We start from the raw sequence: 19350 nt of genomic DNA on the forward strand, positions 1-19350 counted from the left end.
ACGTGAAGTGGCGTAAAGATTGAAATTTGCGAGACTCGTGAAAGACACAATACAGGTTGTGAACTGTCGACAAGGAATCCGAGTCTGCAAAATTACACGTTATTAGTGTATTTGGAAAGAGCTTCTTCTCGGCGTTAGAGGTTTTGCGAATTTTTATTTGGGCAACTATATATACAATTTCGTGCTTAAATTAATATGTCTGCGGCAGTACGACAATAAGAGACATGAAACTTTACATAAGTTTGTTCTTAGAACTAAAAATATGCAATGTAAGACTTAGTTACAAAAGGAAATATGTTATAGTAAATGACATCGAAATTTTGCAGAATAGTATTTATGACTTCATACTCACATACAGCGATTTTATACAATTTCTTTGTAACATTCACAGGTGACGTTAGGAAACGGCAGCACCAAAACTATGACGACGAAGTTTACGACGTCGTCGTCTCCGAACGAGAACAACGTATTCGTGGTAGAGGTGCAGCAAAGTGGGGCTGCGCGAAGCAGCGACTCCGATCTGTACCCCAAGCTCTCGTCCTCAGCAGTCAGCTCCCAGGAAGACATCGACGAGGAGGACGGCAGCAGGAGGTCCTCAAGTCAAAGAGCACAAGTTCACCGGCCTCCTGACATGGACGTCGACGAAGTATCGGTTGAAGATATGTCAGACGAACTGGAAGACGAAGAAGATGAAGACACAGAGGAAGACATGACAGAACGTAAAGTTACTCGTGACGGAACAAGCGAAGATGATCAAGACAGGAGTGCGAACACAAACACAGGACTTTCCCAATCAGATCTCAGCATATCATCGTCAGGTTCTAACAATCCGAGTTACCGTTACGGTAACCAGGTCGGATACGAAGGGGGACATTTTGGGTATCCTCAATATGTTGGTTACACTGCTAGTGATGAGAAAGCTAAAAGAACTGCAGGTGGTGGGAAACTGGTGGTTCCAAGGTGGAATAACCAGGCGACGGCTGAAATGAAGAGGGCGTCTTCTGTCACTGATAGTAGCGATAAAGTAAGTATTAATCGACATTTGCGAGGAAGATACAGCATTGACGTGACTCCGGTCAGTGGTCGCCTTCTTTCCGACATACAAGCTATAGAACGTCGGCGACAACTTCAAGAAGATGAACGACTTCAGGAAGAACAGAGACAACTCGGGAATGGCAGTGTTGTATTGGCTGTCGCTAACGGGATCACTACGCCACCTTCTGTGAACGACAAAATGGAGGACAGTCAACAAGACGGTCCCCCTGCTCCTACTGAGCTAGATGAAAAACACGCTGGTGCAGAGCGTATTAGTGATAACAAGTCTGGAGTTAATTTGGCGACGGAACCAGAAGGAGACAAACCTGCGACTGAGGCAAAAGATAAGAAGTTTGAGGAAGACTGTGTTTCGGCTCCAACGCAGAGAAGTCCACTCTCCGTTATCACACCGGAACTTTATACGCAGATTAAACAGACAACCAAAAGTTTGATTCTAGATAAGGCAACAAGACCGGGACTTTCTCCGAAATTCGAGAAGTTTCGTAACGAGAATTCTCCACTAGATGAGATAGAGAAGTCTGTGGCTAATGATTCATCAGAAGCCAGTGACACAGCCCCAGTTAAATCACAGGAATATGAAAATAAAGCTTTCGTTCCATCTGATCAGATAACAAGTTAGTGTGACGAAATAAATACGTATTTTCGTGTTGAGAACAAAATTAAATTATGTCACATATGTTTACGGGTAAATTTGGACAGATTTTAAAATATGACAAACTAAAGTCAAATGAATATAAATCACGGAAACCGTGTACGATATCCAGATCATGAGAATTAGAAATCGGAAGTAAAATAGAAGGAAGGGCCCATCATAGCCACCCAAACTAGAATTTGTCAGTCGAAAACAACTAACCATTTCACGACCAATGAACTTAAATGGAATAATCAAATTTAAATGTTTTATGGTAAACTACAAAACCAAATTATAAAGGTTGTGTGAAAGAAATAACGTTGATCGTTATTTCGGTGCTCTGGTGACATAATAGCCATAAACTCGCTTCATATAAATTTTAGAATTCAACATTTAACAGTCGGTTATGTACGACTGTATTTAACTGAAGTATGGAACTTAAATGAAATGAATCTTTAGTATATATGAAAGATTACCATATTTAATGATCCTACATGCATTTTCTAAAGTTTTGTTCTTAATTTAAAAATTATGTAGACAATTATGACTGCAAATTAACCTTTTAAAATGCATTTATGTGTGTATATAGTCTATATTACTTTATTTAACAGTAAGTAACTCTGCATTTTTCTCAGAGAATATTATTATGGATTTCGTATAATTATTAGAGTAAATTGTGATTATATCGTCAAACAGCATTAACCAATTTATCTCCTTAATGGGGAAGGTGTGTTTTCTTCTAGGTAGAAACTCAATTTTAGGTGTTATTTAGATTAGCTCCGGTGTCCTTACCAGAAGGGCGAACGGGCATTGCCTGAAAACTTTTTAAATATAAGATGGTCTCTCCCACCCCTCCCACCCCTCCCCACAGAAATCAAGTATCTCCCACTTCTCTCCCAAAAATGTTCCCTTTGCTTCTACTCTATTGCTATGTTTCGTAACTACCTCTCCTTTTCTCCGCTTTCAAAGGGTTGACGGAGGATGATAAAAAAATCACGCAATCATTATTAGAATATTTTTTTGATAGCTGTAATTCTATACAGTTCAATTTATTAAGAAACACACTATATCGCTGTTATTGTACAAGAACCCGCGCAGGTCACGATATATCGTAACCTGCCGCACAGGTTTGTTAGTTGTCTTTCAACAGTCGAAGTGAAACGAGTGTACAGTGTCGAAAAATACATGGCATCTCATTCTTACTTAACTTTCCAGAGTGAGGTTAGGGACACATTTTCCGATTGTCTTGTAGTAAACAAATCGACAGTATCTCGTCTGGTGAACGATTTCCGTGGCACAGCAATTCTTAGCCGAGATGCGTCAAACGTGAGGAAAATGGTTGATGCACGCATCGCTGAACGCGGAGGGTATTTCCAACATTTATCATAAAATTCTTTTATGTTTTATAATTTTAATGTCATTTTGTTTTTGACAGATATATAAGAAGTGTCAGAAATGGGGTTTGCTTTGTTTTTTGAACATTCTGTATAATCTGATCCAAGAATCAATCTGTTTTTCTTATTTAGAAACGAAAGTTGAACTCAACTGCAACAAACCTTTACATTCCAATTCAAAAACTTCTATAATTTAAATATTAAGACACGCATAAATATAAAGTAGGCTATGTAAAAGTTACTGTATTTTGTTCGATGTTTAAATGGGCCATGAGGGTGTACCAAAAGTCCCAGTTAGAGGGACGGTAGTCATATGAGACGTTCTGAAGTATAACCACTATATCCTTTATGAAAAACTGAAAATTTAAGCGATGTTGAATGTGGTGAAAGTTAAGAAGTGCCCCGTAAAGTCCTCTCTTAATAAAATTTCGCGGATTATGAACTGTGGCCTGCTTCTACTTATAATTAGTGAATGAATTAAATATGCGGCAGATATCAGCGGGCTTGAAATGGCTAGGCGTACTCCCACTTTCAGACACTAAACTGTCTCATATTCCTTCAAAAACAGATAAGTTAAATATGAACAAAAAATAAAAATTCTGCTTCTGATTTAGTCTTCTGGGTTGTAGTGCCGAGTTAACTCGTGGGTAGATACCAACGTTTCGAAAGATCCTACTGTCTCCAACTTCAAGATTGAAGAGGCATTATGTTTCTTAACAATGTTGATGTCTATCTACATGTCGACAAGGTCTTGCAACTCAGAAAAACCAAAATGACATCACCGCCGTGAGAAAATCAAATCCCATAAGAGGAAATGGAATTTATTGTTTAGTAATTGCCAAAATATTGTTTGTAAAACCTCGCAGGCGTAAATGACATTTTAATAATAAAATGGTTCTTAAAAGTATACGGTGTGAGGATGTGGACTTGATTGATTTGACTCAGAATAAGGACCAGCAGAGGGATATTGCATGCACAATTTTAAATCTTTCCACAGTCTTCGACCGTCTATCGCAGAGCCCAGAACCAGTTCAAGCAGGTGCTTAGAAATAGAGCTTTCCAATGGTCCACATATACACAATCGGTTCGTTCGCAATATGTTTATTTTTTAACGTCTAGGAAACTGAAATTAATTATTAAACTATGTTCGAAATAGACCGTAAGGTACCTCCTATAATGCCAGTTAGGATAAACAAAGATTCATGCGCAGTTTGTAATGTAAACAAAGAAGTTCTCTGTCCACTTAAGTAAGAACAACTGCAGGAAATAGAAAAGTTATTTATGACTTGGCCATAACAGAATAAGGACATCCGGCAGTGGAAGACGAGATAGGTAGGTTTTTAACAGAATTGCCACGTAATGTAATTTTATTTTAAATGAAATGAAATTGAGAATTGTCACGTAATGTAATTTTATTTTAAATGAAATGAAATTGAGGACCAACTTCGGTGTTATTCACCCAAACCTTCACATTCATGTGTGTGTATGTGAATGTAAATTAAATGTTTTATTTACCAAACCCTTCAAAATATGTAAACAGAGTTGCTCTCAGAGTATATTATAACCTACATTTCCAGAATTTAAAATTCTCTCAGCTTAAACTTTTATGTTTGTGTATGAATAAATTACTCTGCACTAGATTGTCTGCCAGATACAGAATATAGAGGCACAATTATGACGCCATGTCTGTTTAAAAATCGACTGATATATAATCGATTTTTAAAATGGCAGTTTTTAGTGAAATTCACATTTTAGTTATGATCTCAAAAAGGATATAAATATGGACAAAATTGGATAGCCAAAACTTTAATATAATTTTATTGTTTACATTATTTTAATGTGATAATCATTTGATGTTGTACGATGACCGCAAGTACCTTCAGCTCAATTTGCTGTTTATTTACTGTTAATGTGACTAATCTAACCTAACCTAACCTAACTTTACATTGCTTAAGATAACACAATCCTTTCGTTGTATTTCTATGTTAGGCCTAAATATTTGAGCAGCAGCCATGGCATTTTGTGTAGATGTTAAATTTGAAGCGTAGAGATTGAGTGTGTTAGAGATCAAAGTGTCAAGGACAATATTTTGGAATCAGGAAAGAAGTAACAGACATCCACGCTCAGCAAGCGTGTTAAATTTACTGCTTATCAAGGTTTTATTTTCTTTTACTTTTTGGCTAGATGTTATTTGGAAATGGAAAGTGGTGCTGGTACTATTCTGGGTAATGTAATTTACTACGGACAGCTCTGTAATTAAAATAACTGTATGCATTGAATGAAGATAACCCGTCCTTATATATATATGTTTATATAATGGTAAGTAGTGATATTACTATGAAATCCCATAGCATGTAGTATATATGGTCGACTTGTAACCCTTATATACTTCCATTTAAAATAATGTAAGGAATTAACTTTTGGAAGATAATGGATATGGTTTATGTCCATATATTGAGCAATGGTTTTGGTTTAATTTAATAATTAACTAATTGTTAGTGATAACAATAGTTTGTTGCGTATTCTTTGTTGTTATTTAAGTGCAATATAATTATCCGTACTTCTGAAAACGTGTTCAGTATCAGGTTCCGTTCTGAGGTAACTTACAATTCGTTTAGTGAAAAGAGTCGCTGTGGTCTGTAAACTTAAAACATTTCGGAGATAACTATTTTTATATTCGCTACTGATTGAAGAGAAAAAGGGGCTTCAAAGTCTCGTTCGTGCATTTCAATTTCAGACTCATGGCAAGATTACTATTGTTAAATGAGTAGATAACACGTAATTTGAATTTATACAAATTAAGTATGCTATGACATCACCAATAGAGTTATAACGAATGTATTTTATGCGATTAATTCTGACTACAAAGGTACATCAGGGTCGAGTGGTTAGCAATCCTGATTCAAATTTAGGATGTCCCGGGATAAAGTCTCTGCTCGGAGACCGGCTATCTTGTCGTGGTTTTCCTCAGTCCCTTCAGGAAAATACCAGGGTGATACTAAAAGTTGGGCTACGATAACTTCCTTCAGCAACTTTTCACATCCGTTGTTCTCTAATCACCATATCACAAGATGTATAATTAGAGCCATTTCCAGTGTCGTTAAGCAAACCATTAGTAAAAATACACAGTTATGATTATAATACTGTTTTAATATTATTAATGTGCCGCTGTTTCATTTTAATGTAGTCCTATAAACAATAAATAGGCCCTATGATTACTTAGTGAGAATATAGCCTTTTGCACAGAATATTGTTTTATACTAGATTAATATCAAATAGTGAAATTTAAATCTTAAGAGTATAGTGTAGTGTCTTAAATTTCGAAAATTATTCCTTCTAATTAGACGGTATTTATCGTGGTTTTTCTCCGGGCATTTTATAGAGCATTGCATATTTCAATGTTATTAAGAAAATTACATTTAACTTTAAGTGTATCCATTATCTACCAAGACATTTGGTGCTTGTATATAGCGAAGTGCTTATCTGTGCTCTTTAATTTGACTAGCATAGTCAAAGAAAAAGTGCAGAAATCTTTGAATTCTATGTGGTATATTTATTCTGTATTACTGTCTTTATATTTATATGCCGTACCATTTCTTATGCATGCAAATTTGAACGAATTGAGAAAGTGGGTTAAACGTAAAAGCAAGTGTTGATAACTTTTTTATAGGGCTAATCACAGCGTAAGGGAATTTTATAAACATAAATACACCACGTTATTTAGTGTGTGTTACTAAAATAACTTAAAGGAGTGATATTTAAAAAAACAAACATAAATTATATAGGCTAATAATCTAATTTGATACATTATATACAATAAAACATCGACATTCAGTACCTTAGATATTCTGAATTAAAGAAATTTACCTTTGTTCTTGTCTCCTAAATTATTATTAAAATTACGGTTCTGTGTTGACTGTGAACATGATTTTTACTTATAAATGTTTCATGAAAATGGATGAAAAATTATTCTAATTTCTTTCAAGATTGTACGGTGTAAATGTGGCCCTTTTCTAAACTAATATAGGCCTACTGTTCTGTGGGGAATATGAAGAGTCCAATTTTCCGATAATAACAACGAATATGACCGACTGTCTACAGGCAAACTGTCCGAAAACAAAATTGCAAAAGTGTAGCAAACTGAATTAAATGAACGACATAATATGCAGAATATTTATACTTACAAGTATTTAAGTAGTTACAGTGTACGGAGAAATTATGATATTGTTTGTTGTTTTATGTGGGCGCGAAGCTTTGCCTCCGAAGTGAAGGATGAGGGTGTTTCAGAAGAAGGAGTTGAGGAAATTAGATAGAAGAAAGTAACAGAAGGGTGCAGAAAATTCTATTTATAATGAGGAGCCTTATAATTTTTTCTGTCAATCAAATATTATTAAGTTTATCGATTCAATAAGGATGTCATGGCCAGATGGATAAATTATTGATATTAAAATATTTCAACGAACAACCCACGACCAGAAACTGTATTGTTTGGACTAATCAGCTGCTTAAATAGAAGAGAAGAAAGTTGTGCAGGGGGGAAGAAGGTCTCGGGAAATGTATCAGGCAGGCAGAGACTTCGCAAGCAGCAACTGAAGTTGCCATCACGCGACGAGAGCAGGTATTTTTCGTAATTGTGGATATTTTTTTAGTGAAATCTGCAATTATCGTTAACGAATTTTATTGGCAAAATGTCCTCAAGCTTGATGGTCGTTGAAATATTCAAAATTGTTTACGAAAGTAGTAAATATTTATTTCCTTTGGAAGATCAATATTTATTCTAAAAGTAAACGATGTTAACTTATTAATAACAATTATTCGTAACAGTTAAATATGAAATCTCAAATCTTCAGGAAAATTTTTTTCTTAGTATTTGACTGGCCGTTAATGAAATTTAATTTATGTATTTTGAATATAAAAATATTTTAAATTCAAATAAATACCAACAAATTAATCCTCCTGCCATTTAGAATGACACTGACATCATGATTATGATAAAAATATGATTGGTCCTATTAGAGACAATTAGTGATATTTAAAAGGCATTGTAACATACTTTCAGTATTAAATCAGAATGAGTGTCTATTGTAATTTTATTTACAAGACGAAACGACGCCACAAGACACATCCAAACAGGACCGAGATTTTCACCGCTGTGAAAACATGAAATATAATTCTAATGTTAGTTAAAATGCTTGCTCAGAAAGAATGAGGAAAATAAAAGTTATCTCGATATATGTATATATGATTTGGTATTGTTATATCATACATATAATAACGCGATTTGTAATTGTTAATAATAGTTTTTGCAAGTTATTCTCTGTATATTAGAAATGATTAGCTACTCTTTTCTGATTGTCCATAAAGTCGTTTGTTTGTGGTAGTGAATTTTTCTAGAAATTGTTTAATCTGTTTATATATGAATGTTATAATCTAAAATTACTGCTTTTTATTGTGCATTTAAAGATAAGATACGAAAGCCATATTTGCCTCCTTGAAAGAACCATCAGTATTATCAGTGTGACTGTTAACTGCCCGTGACCTATATTTCCTTCTGACCAAAACAGCGTAACAGAATCCATTGCTTGGAATGGAGAAAAAGGCGAACACCAATGTACGTACATGCATCTATTCCATCCCATCCCTAAGGCTGAAAGTTAAAAATTTATTATTTTGCGGAACATAAAGATTAGGGGAAAATTAAGAATAAATAAGTGTACATTATTTTACAATTAAAAACAATCTTGTGTTGTTTACGAGGGTGTCTTCATTTATTGTATTTCTATTACCTTATGGTGTACGTTTATATCACAGACAGATCAACGTGTTTAATGTTTTGACTTGTCAAAGGAACAAGTATTTTGATGAATCGCTTTAAATGAGTTGGTTAATAAGCTGGCATCAAAATAATATTTTCATTGGTAATTTGTTATTTATCACACAGCTGTCTTCCAGATGGGTGATAGGACGTTTATTTGGTGTTTAATTACAGGGCAGATGCATTTCGGTGTAATACATTTAATAATATAATGTAGTTATCATTCAGTGAGAACAAAAGGTTCTAGCTTTAATTTGAATGACGTCTTTCCATCTATCCTTATATGTAGCTCCCAAAATACAATTTTGCTCCATAACAGGTGATTGTAGGTAATGTTTTACAGGAAGTTCAAATCGAACAGTTCATCCCACCAAAGAACACACACATCTCATTTTAGATACTATGTTGACTGAACCAGTCACTTAATAACGCTTTGAAACCCAGCCAATTATATACATACACAACATGCCTTAACAATAAGTAATTTTACATTTTTCCCAATATTCTTTTATACTTTGTTAGCGTAAACAGCAATCATATCTTGCGTAGCATTAACGAATTGATCTTTGTAATAAAGAAGTGCTCTGTCCTCTTTACGGTAGGAACTGACTCTGTAAAAATTATTTAGTTGAGTTTCGTGGTGAAGGGATAATTGCTTATCCTTGATAATTACAATCTGGCTAGAAGCATTAGGAATTTATTTCAGTCAATATATTATGACTATTTATGAACCAATGATGATCAGATTTTGTAGGTATAAATCTCACTTCCTGTGAAACTTCATCGTGTCGCGTGTGACGCTAGATATTGTCACCCCAGCCGTGTAGAGCATTCTCTTCTGTCTTCTCGATCAGAAGATATTTTTCCGATGAAAGTATGCTCCCGTTTAATCCAGAATTCGTTGTTTATCTTACTTCATGATGACAAATGTTGAATGACAACACAAATTTTAGTAAAATAATTAATTAAATTTAAAGGTACACCATGCGGATAGACCGGTTTAGGTGACCCTATCATGATAATCAGCGTAGTTAACCCTCTGAAACAAGTATTGTTTGAAGACGGCTGTATTCTGTGTCGAGCAAGTCCGGAAGAAGTTTTCTCCCTGCGATTATGTAGTCGATAATCTGACAAAGTCAATTCAATACGAATGTGTTTTACATGTACCATCACATATTTTGTGCTCCTTTTTTATGCCTGAGACATCTGTTTACAGTTTTGATGTCACTCACAATTTAGAATAACATTGTTAAAACGTTACAGAGGACGTTAGAAAAACAGATATGGAGTCGGCTATGCAAACAGAAATAGAATTCCAGTGCTCGTTTCTCTATACCTGTGGAATTACAGCTGGATAGTGACGCCACCTACCAGGAAATTGTGAACTAAGTGCGCCAATTGTCGGCTCTCATTGAGAAGGCGAGCATGAAACGTCATAGATAGAAGATACTTCTGGGTATATGATCAAAACTTGACAGGCTGGTGATTAAGAGTCATCTAACAGCCTCGTATTCGAAATATCGAGGTTTCGATCCCAAGCGGAGCAACTAATCTTAGGATAAACGTATCTGCCAGTTAAATGACAAACAGTCAACTGAAGACGAGAGTAGAGACAAATTGAGAATTGTTAATTGTTGTCTTCTGGGTTGTGACGCCGCGGTGTCCACTTGCAGAACCACACGGTGTCACAACCCACAAGACCATAACCAACACTTTCAACTTAGTGACAGCCTCATATCTCAAATTTGACGAACGTCGTTTGTTTTAAATGTATCTTGGGCAATGGAAAATGTCTAACATAATATTTGTGCAATAAATTAACCATTGTTATAAACCTTCTGGGGTAGTGAAGTAATATATTAGAATTTATTACTAATAAAAGCATCTCACTAATTTATATATATTTTAGCATTATTCCTATTTTCTGACCCTATCTGTTAACCCAACTGTCTGTTAACTTTGCTCTCAAGTTTCTGATCATTAATTACTTATGATTTATACTGCTTAATGACAACAGCGTTTGATAATATGTTGCTAAGGACGAAAGCGAAATTGTGTGATTACAGCTGTAAAAAGCTGCATAATGAGAAGCTCTATAATTTTTACTCATCACCGAATATTGTCGAGATGAAATGGGTGAGGCGATGAGAAATGCGTTCATAATTTTGATTTGAAGTCTAAAGGGAAGATACCACTTGAAATACCTAAAAGTAAATGGGAGGATAATATTAAAATGTATCCTAGGCAAATGTGATAGGATTGTATGAATTGGATTCATCTGATTTAGGATAAGGACTGCTGGCAGGCTATTGTAAACACGATAATAAACCTTTGGGTTTCATAAAAGTTGGAGGGTTTCTTGACCATCTGAGCGACTTCTAGTTGATGTTAGTCACTTAAGACGTTATCACAAGCTCATACAATGGGCTACAGCAATGAGTCCCAGGATTAATCAACAATGAAGTCGAAACGGCGTGGAAGTAAGAGATCGTAGCCTAATTAAAAGTAGCTGAAGAAAACCACGAAACACCTTAGTTACTGTAACCGGTTTTAGGGCCGAGATTTAGGAACAGAACTCACAAATACAAATGTTGCTAAGCCTACAGTCTAGATGTTCATCTCTAGATTCTTCATTCTAGAATGTTTAAATCAATACAAGGGAATATTTAATAACAGGCAAAATAGTAGATTTGTGACTACCTTCTTGTAGGCTCTGCGCAAACCGTTTTAAATAGTTTCTTTCTGCGCACAAAGAGGCTAATAACGGTTTAAATTGATGTACTTCGTCGCCGGTATTGAATTTCTTTTCTTCCGGGAGACTTGAGAGCAGCAAAGTTGTTCCTCCCTCTCCCACCCTCCTTCGCGCCATATTTCTTTTTTCAGTCCCTCGAGGAAACATAACATCTGGTGTTCCAACAATATCAGGCAACTTCGGCGGTGGAAGAAAGAACAAACCTGTTGTTCACGCATGGTAAATTTATCCCCAGGTCGTAAGTTATACCCCGCGCCGTGCAGACATATGGGGGTGTGGAGGTATAGCTCAATGAATTCTTAACCTTCTCACTAGAACAGTATTCTGAAAATGATTTACCATCACAAGATATCAAATGTGCTGCGAAATTTTTGTAAGAAATTTTATATCCCCACGTTATTACAAAAAAATATCAATATCACATCTTTATTAATTAAACTTTGTAATACACGTACACACACTGGTTCATCATCGTTAGTTGAATTCAACATGTATTTTCTTATGCCTGTATTCTTACAGGGCAAGGATTTACTCGTAGATACATATTTACGGCCAGATATGGTTTCGTACCTCCTTTTCGTGGGCTAAATTTTATAATGTGACGTCATGCATGCTTGATGAATTATGCTATGCCGCGAGCAAAAAAATTGCGGAACACTAGACTAAAAGTAGGTGAATGGTCGGCAACACAGCCCAGTCTCTTTACCCCCGGGGAAGAGTTTACGGTATACAAGGTTAAAAGGCTGACAGGTGGTCGGTCGCTGTGGTGGGTGAGAAAGGCTCTGTCCATAGGAACTCGAAGCCCAGTCTTCCAGCCCGTAACAGAGTCGTTATTGTTAACACAGGAACATGTTTTCTGCTAGCCGAAGAACGTTATTTACAAAGGACGGTAAAAGTTTTAGTAAATTTGCATGGCAATAATCTGACGTGTGGCTCTCACTAATCGTATTTTATTCATTCTGTGCTTTGAAAAGAAATTCGAAAAACCAGGAGTGCTTTCTGACATTCTGAGATCACTCGCGTACTTCGTTTCATTTCTAATGAGGTGGCCATGGATAATTCATTGTATCGCCATTATGGTTAGTTCAGCTCCCGTCATCAGATGTGTTCAAAATGTGAGTTGTCCTGCTCTGTGCCCCTATCGAGTGTGAATAATACGTATTAGGTTCCAAAAAATGTGGGGATTTTCCAGACTAACTTAGAGACTATCAGCTTCTGAGTAGGATATGAGGTTTTCACGGTGGTGAGTCCGAAGATGACTGTCTTCTGGGTTGTAGCGCCGTGTAGTCTGGTAGAAGTTTACTGACGTTTCAGAGGTCCTTGCTGCCTCCATCATCAAGGCGATTACTCACTCCTCAAGACTACAAGGCGCTACAACCCAGAAAACAGCCATATTCAGCTGCTAAGTACTCTTTTCCATATAAGTAGTAATGGTCTACCTTAAGGACGCCGATAGGGAGTAGAGATATGGATGAGATAATATTTCTTATCAGGTGTAGATTAGAGGAACGCCTTGTACTTAGAGAATGATGGATACCGGAACACTGATAAGCTCTTTGATTACGATCAGGAAAATTGTTTCGGGTCGTCCCAGATTCATGTTCGTTCTAGGTCATGAGAAAAGCTTAAGCAACATTGATTACACTGTATTCTTTGACTAGGCAGCAGAATTCCTGCACAGGTCTGAAAACAGCCTTTACAGTGTCTTATCGTCTTCTTAACAACTCATTTTGCCTTCTAAATTGATAATTCCACGCTGTCTCTGGCCATCTGTGTCGCTAATCCTATGATGTCTTCAGCCACCATTGCACACATAAGGCATTTTCCATCTCGGTTTGTGTTTTTTTATCTTAAACTGCAGCGTCGAATATTTTAAAATGTCTTACGTGTTTCAGTGTTTGTTTTGTCTAATCGCGTTCCTTCATGAATAATTCCAGTGGTTTCATTCCTCACACCTCCCAGACATCCGAATTGCGTGACTCGTTACCATTGAGAAAAACTTTGTGTTATTTTATCGTTATAAATTTCGGAAGACCAGTAAAAACCCAAACATAAACTGCTTTTCTAGTCTTAAAATTAAGGTTGAGATTTGAACACGTAAATCTTAACGATTATAAAGTATTCGTTTTCAACCTTCGATCTTCGACAAAACATAGTTTAAGAACTCGTGGTATGTTGTATTTCTAATTTAGAAATCATTCTTGACAGTTAAATAATCCTATTGATGGCACAGAACGATCCCTAATTTTTTAGTTAGAAAAATATCACCATACGATAGGGCCTACTTGTTGATTTTCTATTAATCTTTATGGATTGCTTCCACTGTCTCACATGATAAAGTTTCAGAGCGAGTGACGTCATGGCCGATAACGATAAGTCATTCTATCCAACTCTAAACCTCCGAGTATCACAAATTGTCGCTGTTCTCAACCCACGCCAACGCATGGTCCTTCTATGCTATCAATCGGTGATGTGCTGTACCCCTCCCCTTGCGGCTTTATGCATAATTCAATATTATTGAACACTGCAAAACGTCAATACAGCAATAACCTCTTGTTGCGAGTGTCGACCACGCCCGCTTTTTGATTCTGTTTTTACATATTTGTGTTAGTTTAAATAGGCGATGTTGCAAGCGGTGACCGCTCTCTAGCAAAACTCGTTGTAATTTGTTTCCCCAGCAACGGGCAGAGAGTTGCCTGTGATAAAATAAGTGAAAAATGACCGAAATTATGCTTATAAAATTTACCATGACTTTCTGGAAGGATAATCATAGATAGTAGCTACAAAGATTGTTTTGTCTGTGTTTAAAAATGATAGCTGTTAACTTGAACTAAATATTTTCCCAAAATTCCGCTTTAAAATATTGTTAAGTCCAAGTACAAGGTAATATTAAAGTTATAAAACTTTTTCAATTTCTGAATAAACATTCATGCACCACATAAAAATAAATCAACTAAGAAACCATAATAAGCTATGAGGGTATCAGATAATGGACGAGAAAATGGATCTTTAAACTTTATCAAATTTCAAAACTTTAAATAAGGATGCTAATAGTTATTATTCTTGTTGTTTTAAATTTATAAAAGAAACTTTTAATGTTTAACAAAATGGGAGATTGGAAAAATATCTAGGACACAAAGACCATGGAGCTGTTAAAACATTTTCGTTTTATCAACAACTCTTGAATAGAATTTAGAATGATAAAAATGTTGCTACAGAAAAAAACATTAATTTCATATGTCAAAAATGTTCGTGAAAACATCTGTGTACAAACCATGCTTTCACTCTGTGACTAACAATACGAAATTAAGATGTAGAGGGCGCGGAGGTAAATAGTAATTTTTTCATAACTTCCTCACTTGATGGTCAGCTTCGTGGTCCAACGTTTCCGATTAAGTAAAAGCTGCCTAGGAAAACAAATTTCTTGCTCCGTGGAAAGAAAGGGATTACGAAGAAATATTTCGCCTCGTACTTCATACTTTTACAGGTGTGTTGAAAACTGGTATCAGTTTGAATGAGCTCCAAATGGACCGTCAGTAGGAGGAGACAGGAACATTTTTAATCCAAAACCGGTTTCGACTTATGTTACATCATGCAATAAATGATGTTGATTTTCATATAAGCTGCATTGTTTTCTTGTGTAAAGTTTTAACGATGTATCTTTATTTGGCACTACAATCACTGATATTTCAATCACCGGTTATTATATTTTTACATTACAGTTTATTGTTAGTGCAGCTTCTGATATGCTTTGTAGGGTAATTAACGCTACCTTATCAATCACTGAGGTTATTTAAATTATTTATGGCGTGAAAGTTTAGTCATTTTATTGCCGTAAAAAATTCATCGTTTAGTAATTTCCCTCTCTTTCTTTCTTTATTTCTTTCTGTCTTCTAATAAAAGTTATAGAACAATTTCGTGTTCTATCTTAGTATGAAAGAACTCCATTGAATTTGTCCATATTTCTTAAAATTGGTCTCGTTTTAGATTATTTGTTTCTCTTCTAAAAAAATTATTTGCAAATTCTTTTTTACTGTTTATCTTTCGCACATTTCCTCAATTTCTCCTCATTCCATCTTTTCCTTCCTCATGCATGTGTTTTCTTCAGCTCTTTTTTCATTTGCAAATTCGTCCTCTGACGAAAGCAAACTTTCGCCCGCACGCGTTCCATACTTAATGAAGAACAAGTGTGTTTGCTGAACACACGGACGTACAAAAGAGAAGTACCACGCCTGTATCGACAGGGTTGTGAGGTCGGTGGTACAGCGCGCTCTGCCGCTGTGACCTGTACCGCGTACAGAGAAGCTAAGCTTTAAATCAATAAAACGTTTGAAATGAAAGCTTTCAATATAAACACGGTGTTACTCCCACGCACAGCCGTTCCAAGCAGAATGTTTCAGAAGCGGGAAAACAGATGTTATTTCTATGGCATTTGCTGTTTTTAAATTGAACATCCCGTTTGTATAGCCTAATGATGTATCAGAATTCACGATGTGGCAGTGTTTTAAAAAATAAAGATTTTTACATAAATACACTTATTTTATTTCGGGCGATATGTTTCTGATGTGATGAATTAGATTCCGAAACATGTAAAATAAGATACGTTTATGCCCCTATAGTTATGCAACTTGTTCTTCTTGTTTGGAGAGACAACATTCTGATTCTGTTCTGTGCGTTCTTGTGTACCGGGGATCATAGCAGTGCAAGAATGTGTCACTGGACAGAAGTAGACTATGTGTTGTTAAACGACATTTATTTCCGTATTCATTTGTTCACATTTATGGCATTAAAGAAACTTCTGGTTCTTTGGTTGCTTAGTAGCGACTTTCTAACTGCGTTGGTCATAAAATATTAAATGACGAGATAATAGTCTGTGAATAATTTGAAAGTATGTGGACTGAATACATAATGGCCTATTAAAACGCCATTTTAGATTGTTTCTAGCTATCATATTATCAGTAAAAGCCGTTACTTGAACACAACAGACAAAATGATACTGAATGGCAATATAAATATGTAGAATTATTTCAACATTTGCAGTTAATGAATAAGGAAAACCACTAAACCATTCATTCAGTGTAAACGGCCGAACGTCACAGCGGAGTGGTAGCACTCCTTCAGGAAACCCAAAATTCAAATATGGATCCGGAGTCTTGCTATCCTGACAGCCAGATGCTGGGACAGAATCTTAAGTTATACCACGGTTGGTCTTCCACATTCACTCCATGACATTTATCGTCCTATTACTCAACGCTATGCAGTACAGTCTGAGCTACTGGTAGCATCGTTAAACAAATCTTAAATACAATTACGAATAAATTTTATAGTAGAAAGTCTGACTCACATTTAAAGGGATCTGAGGCGGCTTTTATGGATGTGTTTTTTGTAGTGTGTCTTAAACATGGCTGCGTTTCATATTCTACGACAGCTTTCCACTCTGAGGTTTGTTTGATGTAAATTAGTCTGCCTTTCCTGGTTTGTTACAGGCCGTATGGTTGACTCTGTACCCTGTGAAATATTTGCATTTAGAGGAAAGCACGAGAGAGACTAGTAAACACTACTTCTTACTGAATCTGATGTAACTGATGAACACAGGAGTAGTATTCTACATATATAAACATCGATATGTTGGAACATTACGTCGATATTTCTATGAAAATAATATGACATAAAGTCTCAACAACAGTACTAATTATTAAATCATATTAAACAGATTCGGATTGCGGTTCGCTGTCAGAATATTCTTGGCTTCAATGTCATTGGCAATTTTCCTGTTTCAAAATTACAAATTACAGCAATTTTAATTTAATTAACTGTGAGACTTCACTTTAAAAGTCTGCGAACCGTGCATTGGTTTTTAAATTACTGGAGCATGGAAAACATGTCTTCTGCATATAGACAGATACAAATTTAAATTCGTATCCATGCGTACACCAGTTGTTAAAAGTAACCAAATTATTCTCTCCCCTGTGTCTTAAGCTCATCCTCGACCAGCAACATTAAAACCCTGCGGACAACACGCAAACGTTAATATACTGGACCTACCCGAAGTAAAACCGCGTAGAGTGAAAGGTTTGAATGTCACTTCATGGTACATAAGAACAGGTTTTTGCTAAATACAGTTTTCGGAGGGGGGGATCCGGTTATTATGCTAATAAGGCATTAAACTTTTGAAACAGTGAGTGAACTGCTAACAATCCCTTGCAGCTACGTTGCACATTGGCAGCTTGTCTGGTTTGTGGTCCTATTTGGAAGAAGGTAGCAAGCAACAGCACTTCGTAAGAGGAAAAAGGAGCGATGCGCCACAGACAGCTTCCACACACAGCTCATAGTGTTGGCACTTTAAAGATAGAGCTCTATGATGAGCTACGGCTATTGCAAATAATTAATCTTATCAGCGTTTACAATCTAGTTTAAGAGAACAAATACAAGATGATGCCTCGAGGGTGGGCAAGTGATTGCAGGACAAAGCACGTACCTCCCTGTAGCTATCATGAAAACAATTGCTTCGCGATCTGCGAATATGTTTCAGTCTTATTTCGTGTGGAGAAGAATGCGTCTGTTTCCTCACATAACGCAGGAATTTATGATTACTAAAAACGCAGGTAAAACCCTCGATTGATAATTTTATTTTTTGGAGAAGAGGGAAAAAGCTCTTTCAGAAGGTTTCCAGTTTTCGTCCATTTCGTGGAGGTAGTGTGTAAATGAATAGAAATAATGTTTAAGAATTAATTCCGTTCTTCAAAGAAATACAAAGCGTCACAATTACGAAGATAAATTAGCCGAGTTGTTTAGGGAAATTATCGTTGAGTACTCCGCACACCTAAATACACTCAGTGGACAAAACTTAGTTCTTGAATGTTGTAGAGGCTGATGCATGTAGTTACGGTTTGATATAAACGGTTAAAACTTTCTGCAGAGGTAAGTCGAGGAATGGGACAGTCTGAAGAACGTCTTAAAACCACATGCATATATACTGGTATGTGTCTGCGCATTAAAATTCAACGCAAATTACTTTTATGTATTTTACTGCTCTCATGCCAGACATCTGAAAGAGCATTTATTGGTTAAACAGAAAATAGTCTTGGAAGAAAAATAAATAAGATGGCGTATTTAATTATAACATTGGCTGCTGACATTCAATTTAATTTTTTTTCCCAACACAGTTTTATCATTTATATTAGAAGCGATATGTCGTTAATGCGCTGACGTTTGTATTACAAGGACACACGTAACCCTCGATACTTGTTGTTGCTTACGTCTTTGTTGCACAGACACAACAAGTTCAGACTGTGCAACAAAGACTTGCTACGAGATGTAGTTTTCTGCGGACAATAATAATAAAAAAAAGGTTTTAAGACTAGATATACTTACAGTACAGTACATCCCTAAAATGTATACCCGTCGAAAATGAAAAAGAGCTAATTCATGGCGAAGTAAAGACCACATTACTTTCGGCACACAGTTCAGTTCATAATGTCCAATTTTTTCGCCTGTTCTCTAATAACCTATAGATAAAACTTATAAAATTATTAATTACAATCCCGTCTATTCTTCGTCTAGAGAATTATTATTTTCAAAAAAATAATTTCCATGTAAATGTGTAATAGAAACTCCTGCATGTAAGCTGTGCACAGCGTACAATTTTCCTTCAGTAGATTTGCCTTGACACTTTCGGATCACATGTTTGAAATATTCAGAG

General features: G+C 35.9%; 1 protein-coding gene across 5 annotated transcripts in view; it reads left to right on the plus strand.

The window, feature by feature from the left end:
• LOC110839537 (uncharacterized) overlaps positions 1-19350 on the plus strand; it is a 45981-nt gene that overhangs the window by 22654 nt on the left and 3977 nt on the right. The window contains exons 6-8 of one of the 5 annotated variants that reach the window (XM_022083823.2): positions 392-3054; positions 4079-4413; positions 7334-8834. In XM_022083823.2, coding sequence (XP_021939515.1) covers positions 392-1675 — 1284 coding nt within the window. In that variant the 3' untranslated portion in view covers positions 1676-3054; positions 4079-4413; positions 7334-8834. Of the gene's footprint in view, positions 1-391; positions 3055-4078; positions 8835-19350 lie in introns of those variants that run through there. The other 4 variants (XM_087345957.1, XM_087345958.1, XM_022083822.2 and 1 more) reach the window with 4 other exon arrangements.

This window comes from Zootermopsis nevadensis, unplaced genomic scaffold, assembly GCF_977971745.1.
Source record: "Zootermopsis nevadensis isolate Lab colony 2312 unplaced genomic scaffold, Znev_1.0 Znev_ptg000009l, whole genome shotgun sequence".
NCBI lineage: Eukaryota > Metazoa > Arthropoda > Insecta > Blattodea > Termopsidae > Zootermopsis > Zootermopsis nevadensis.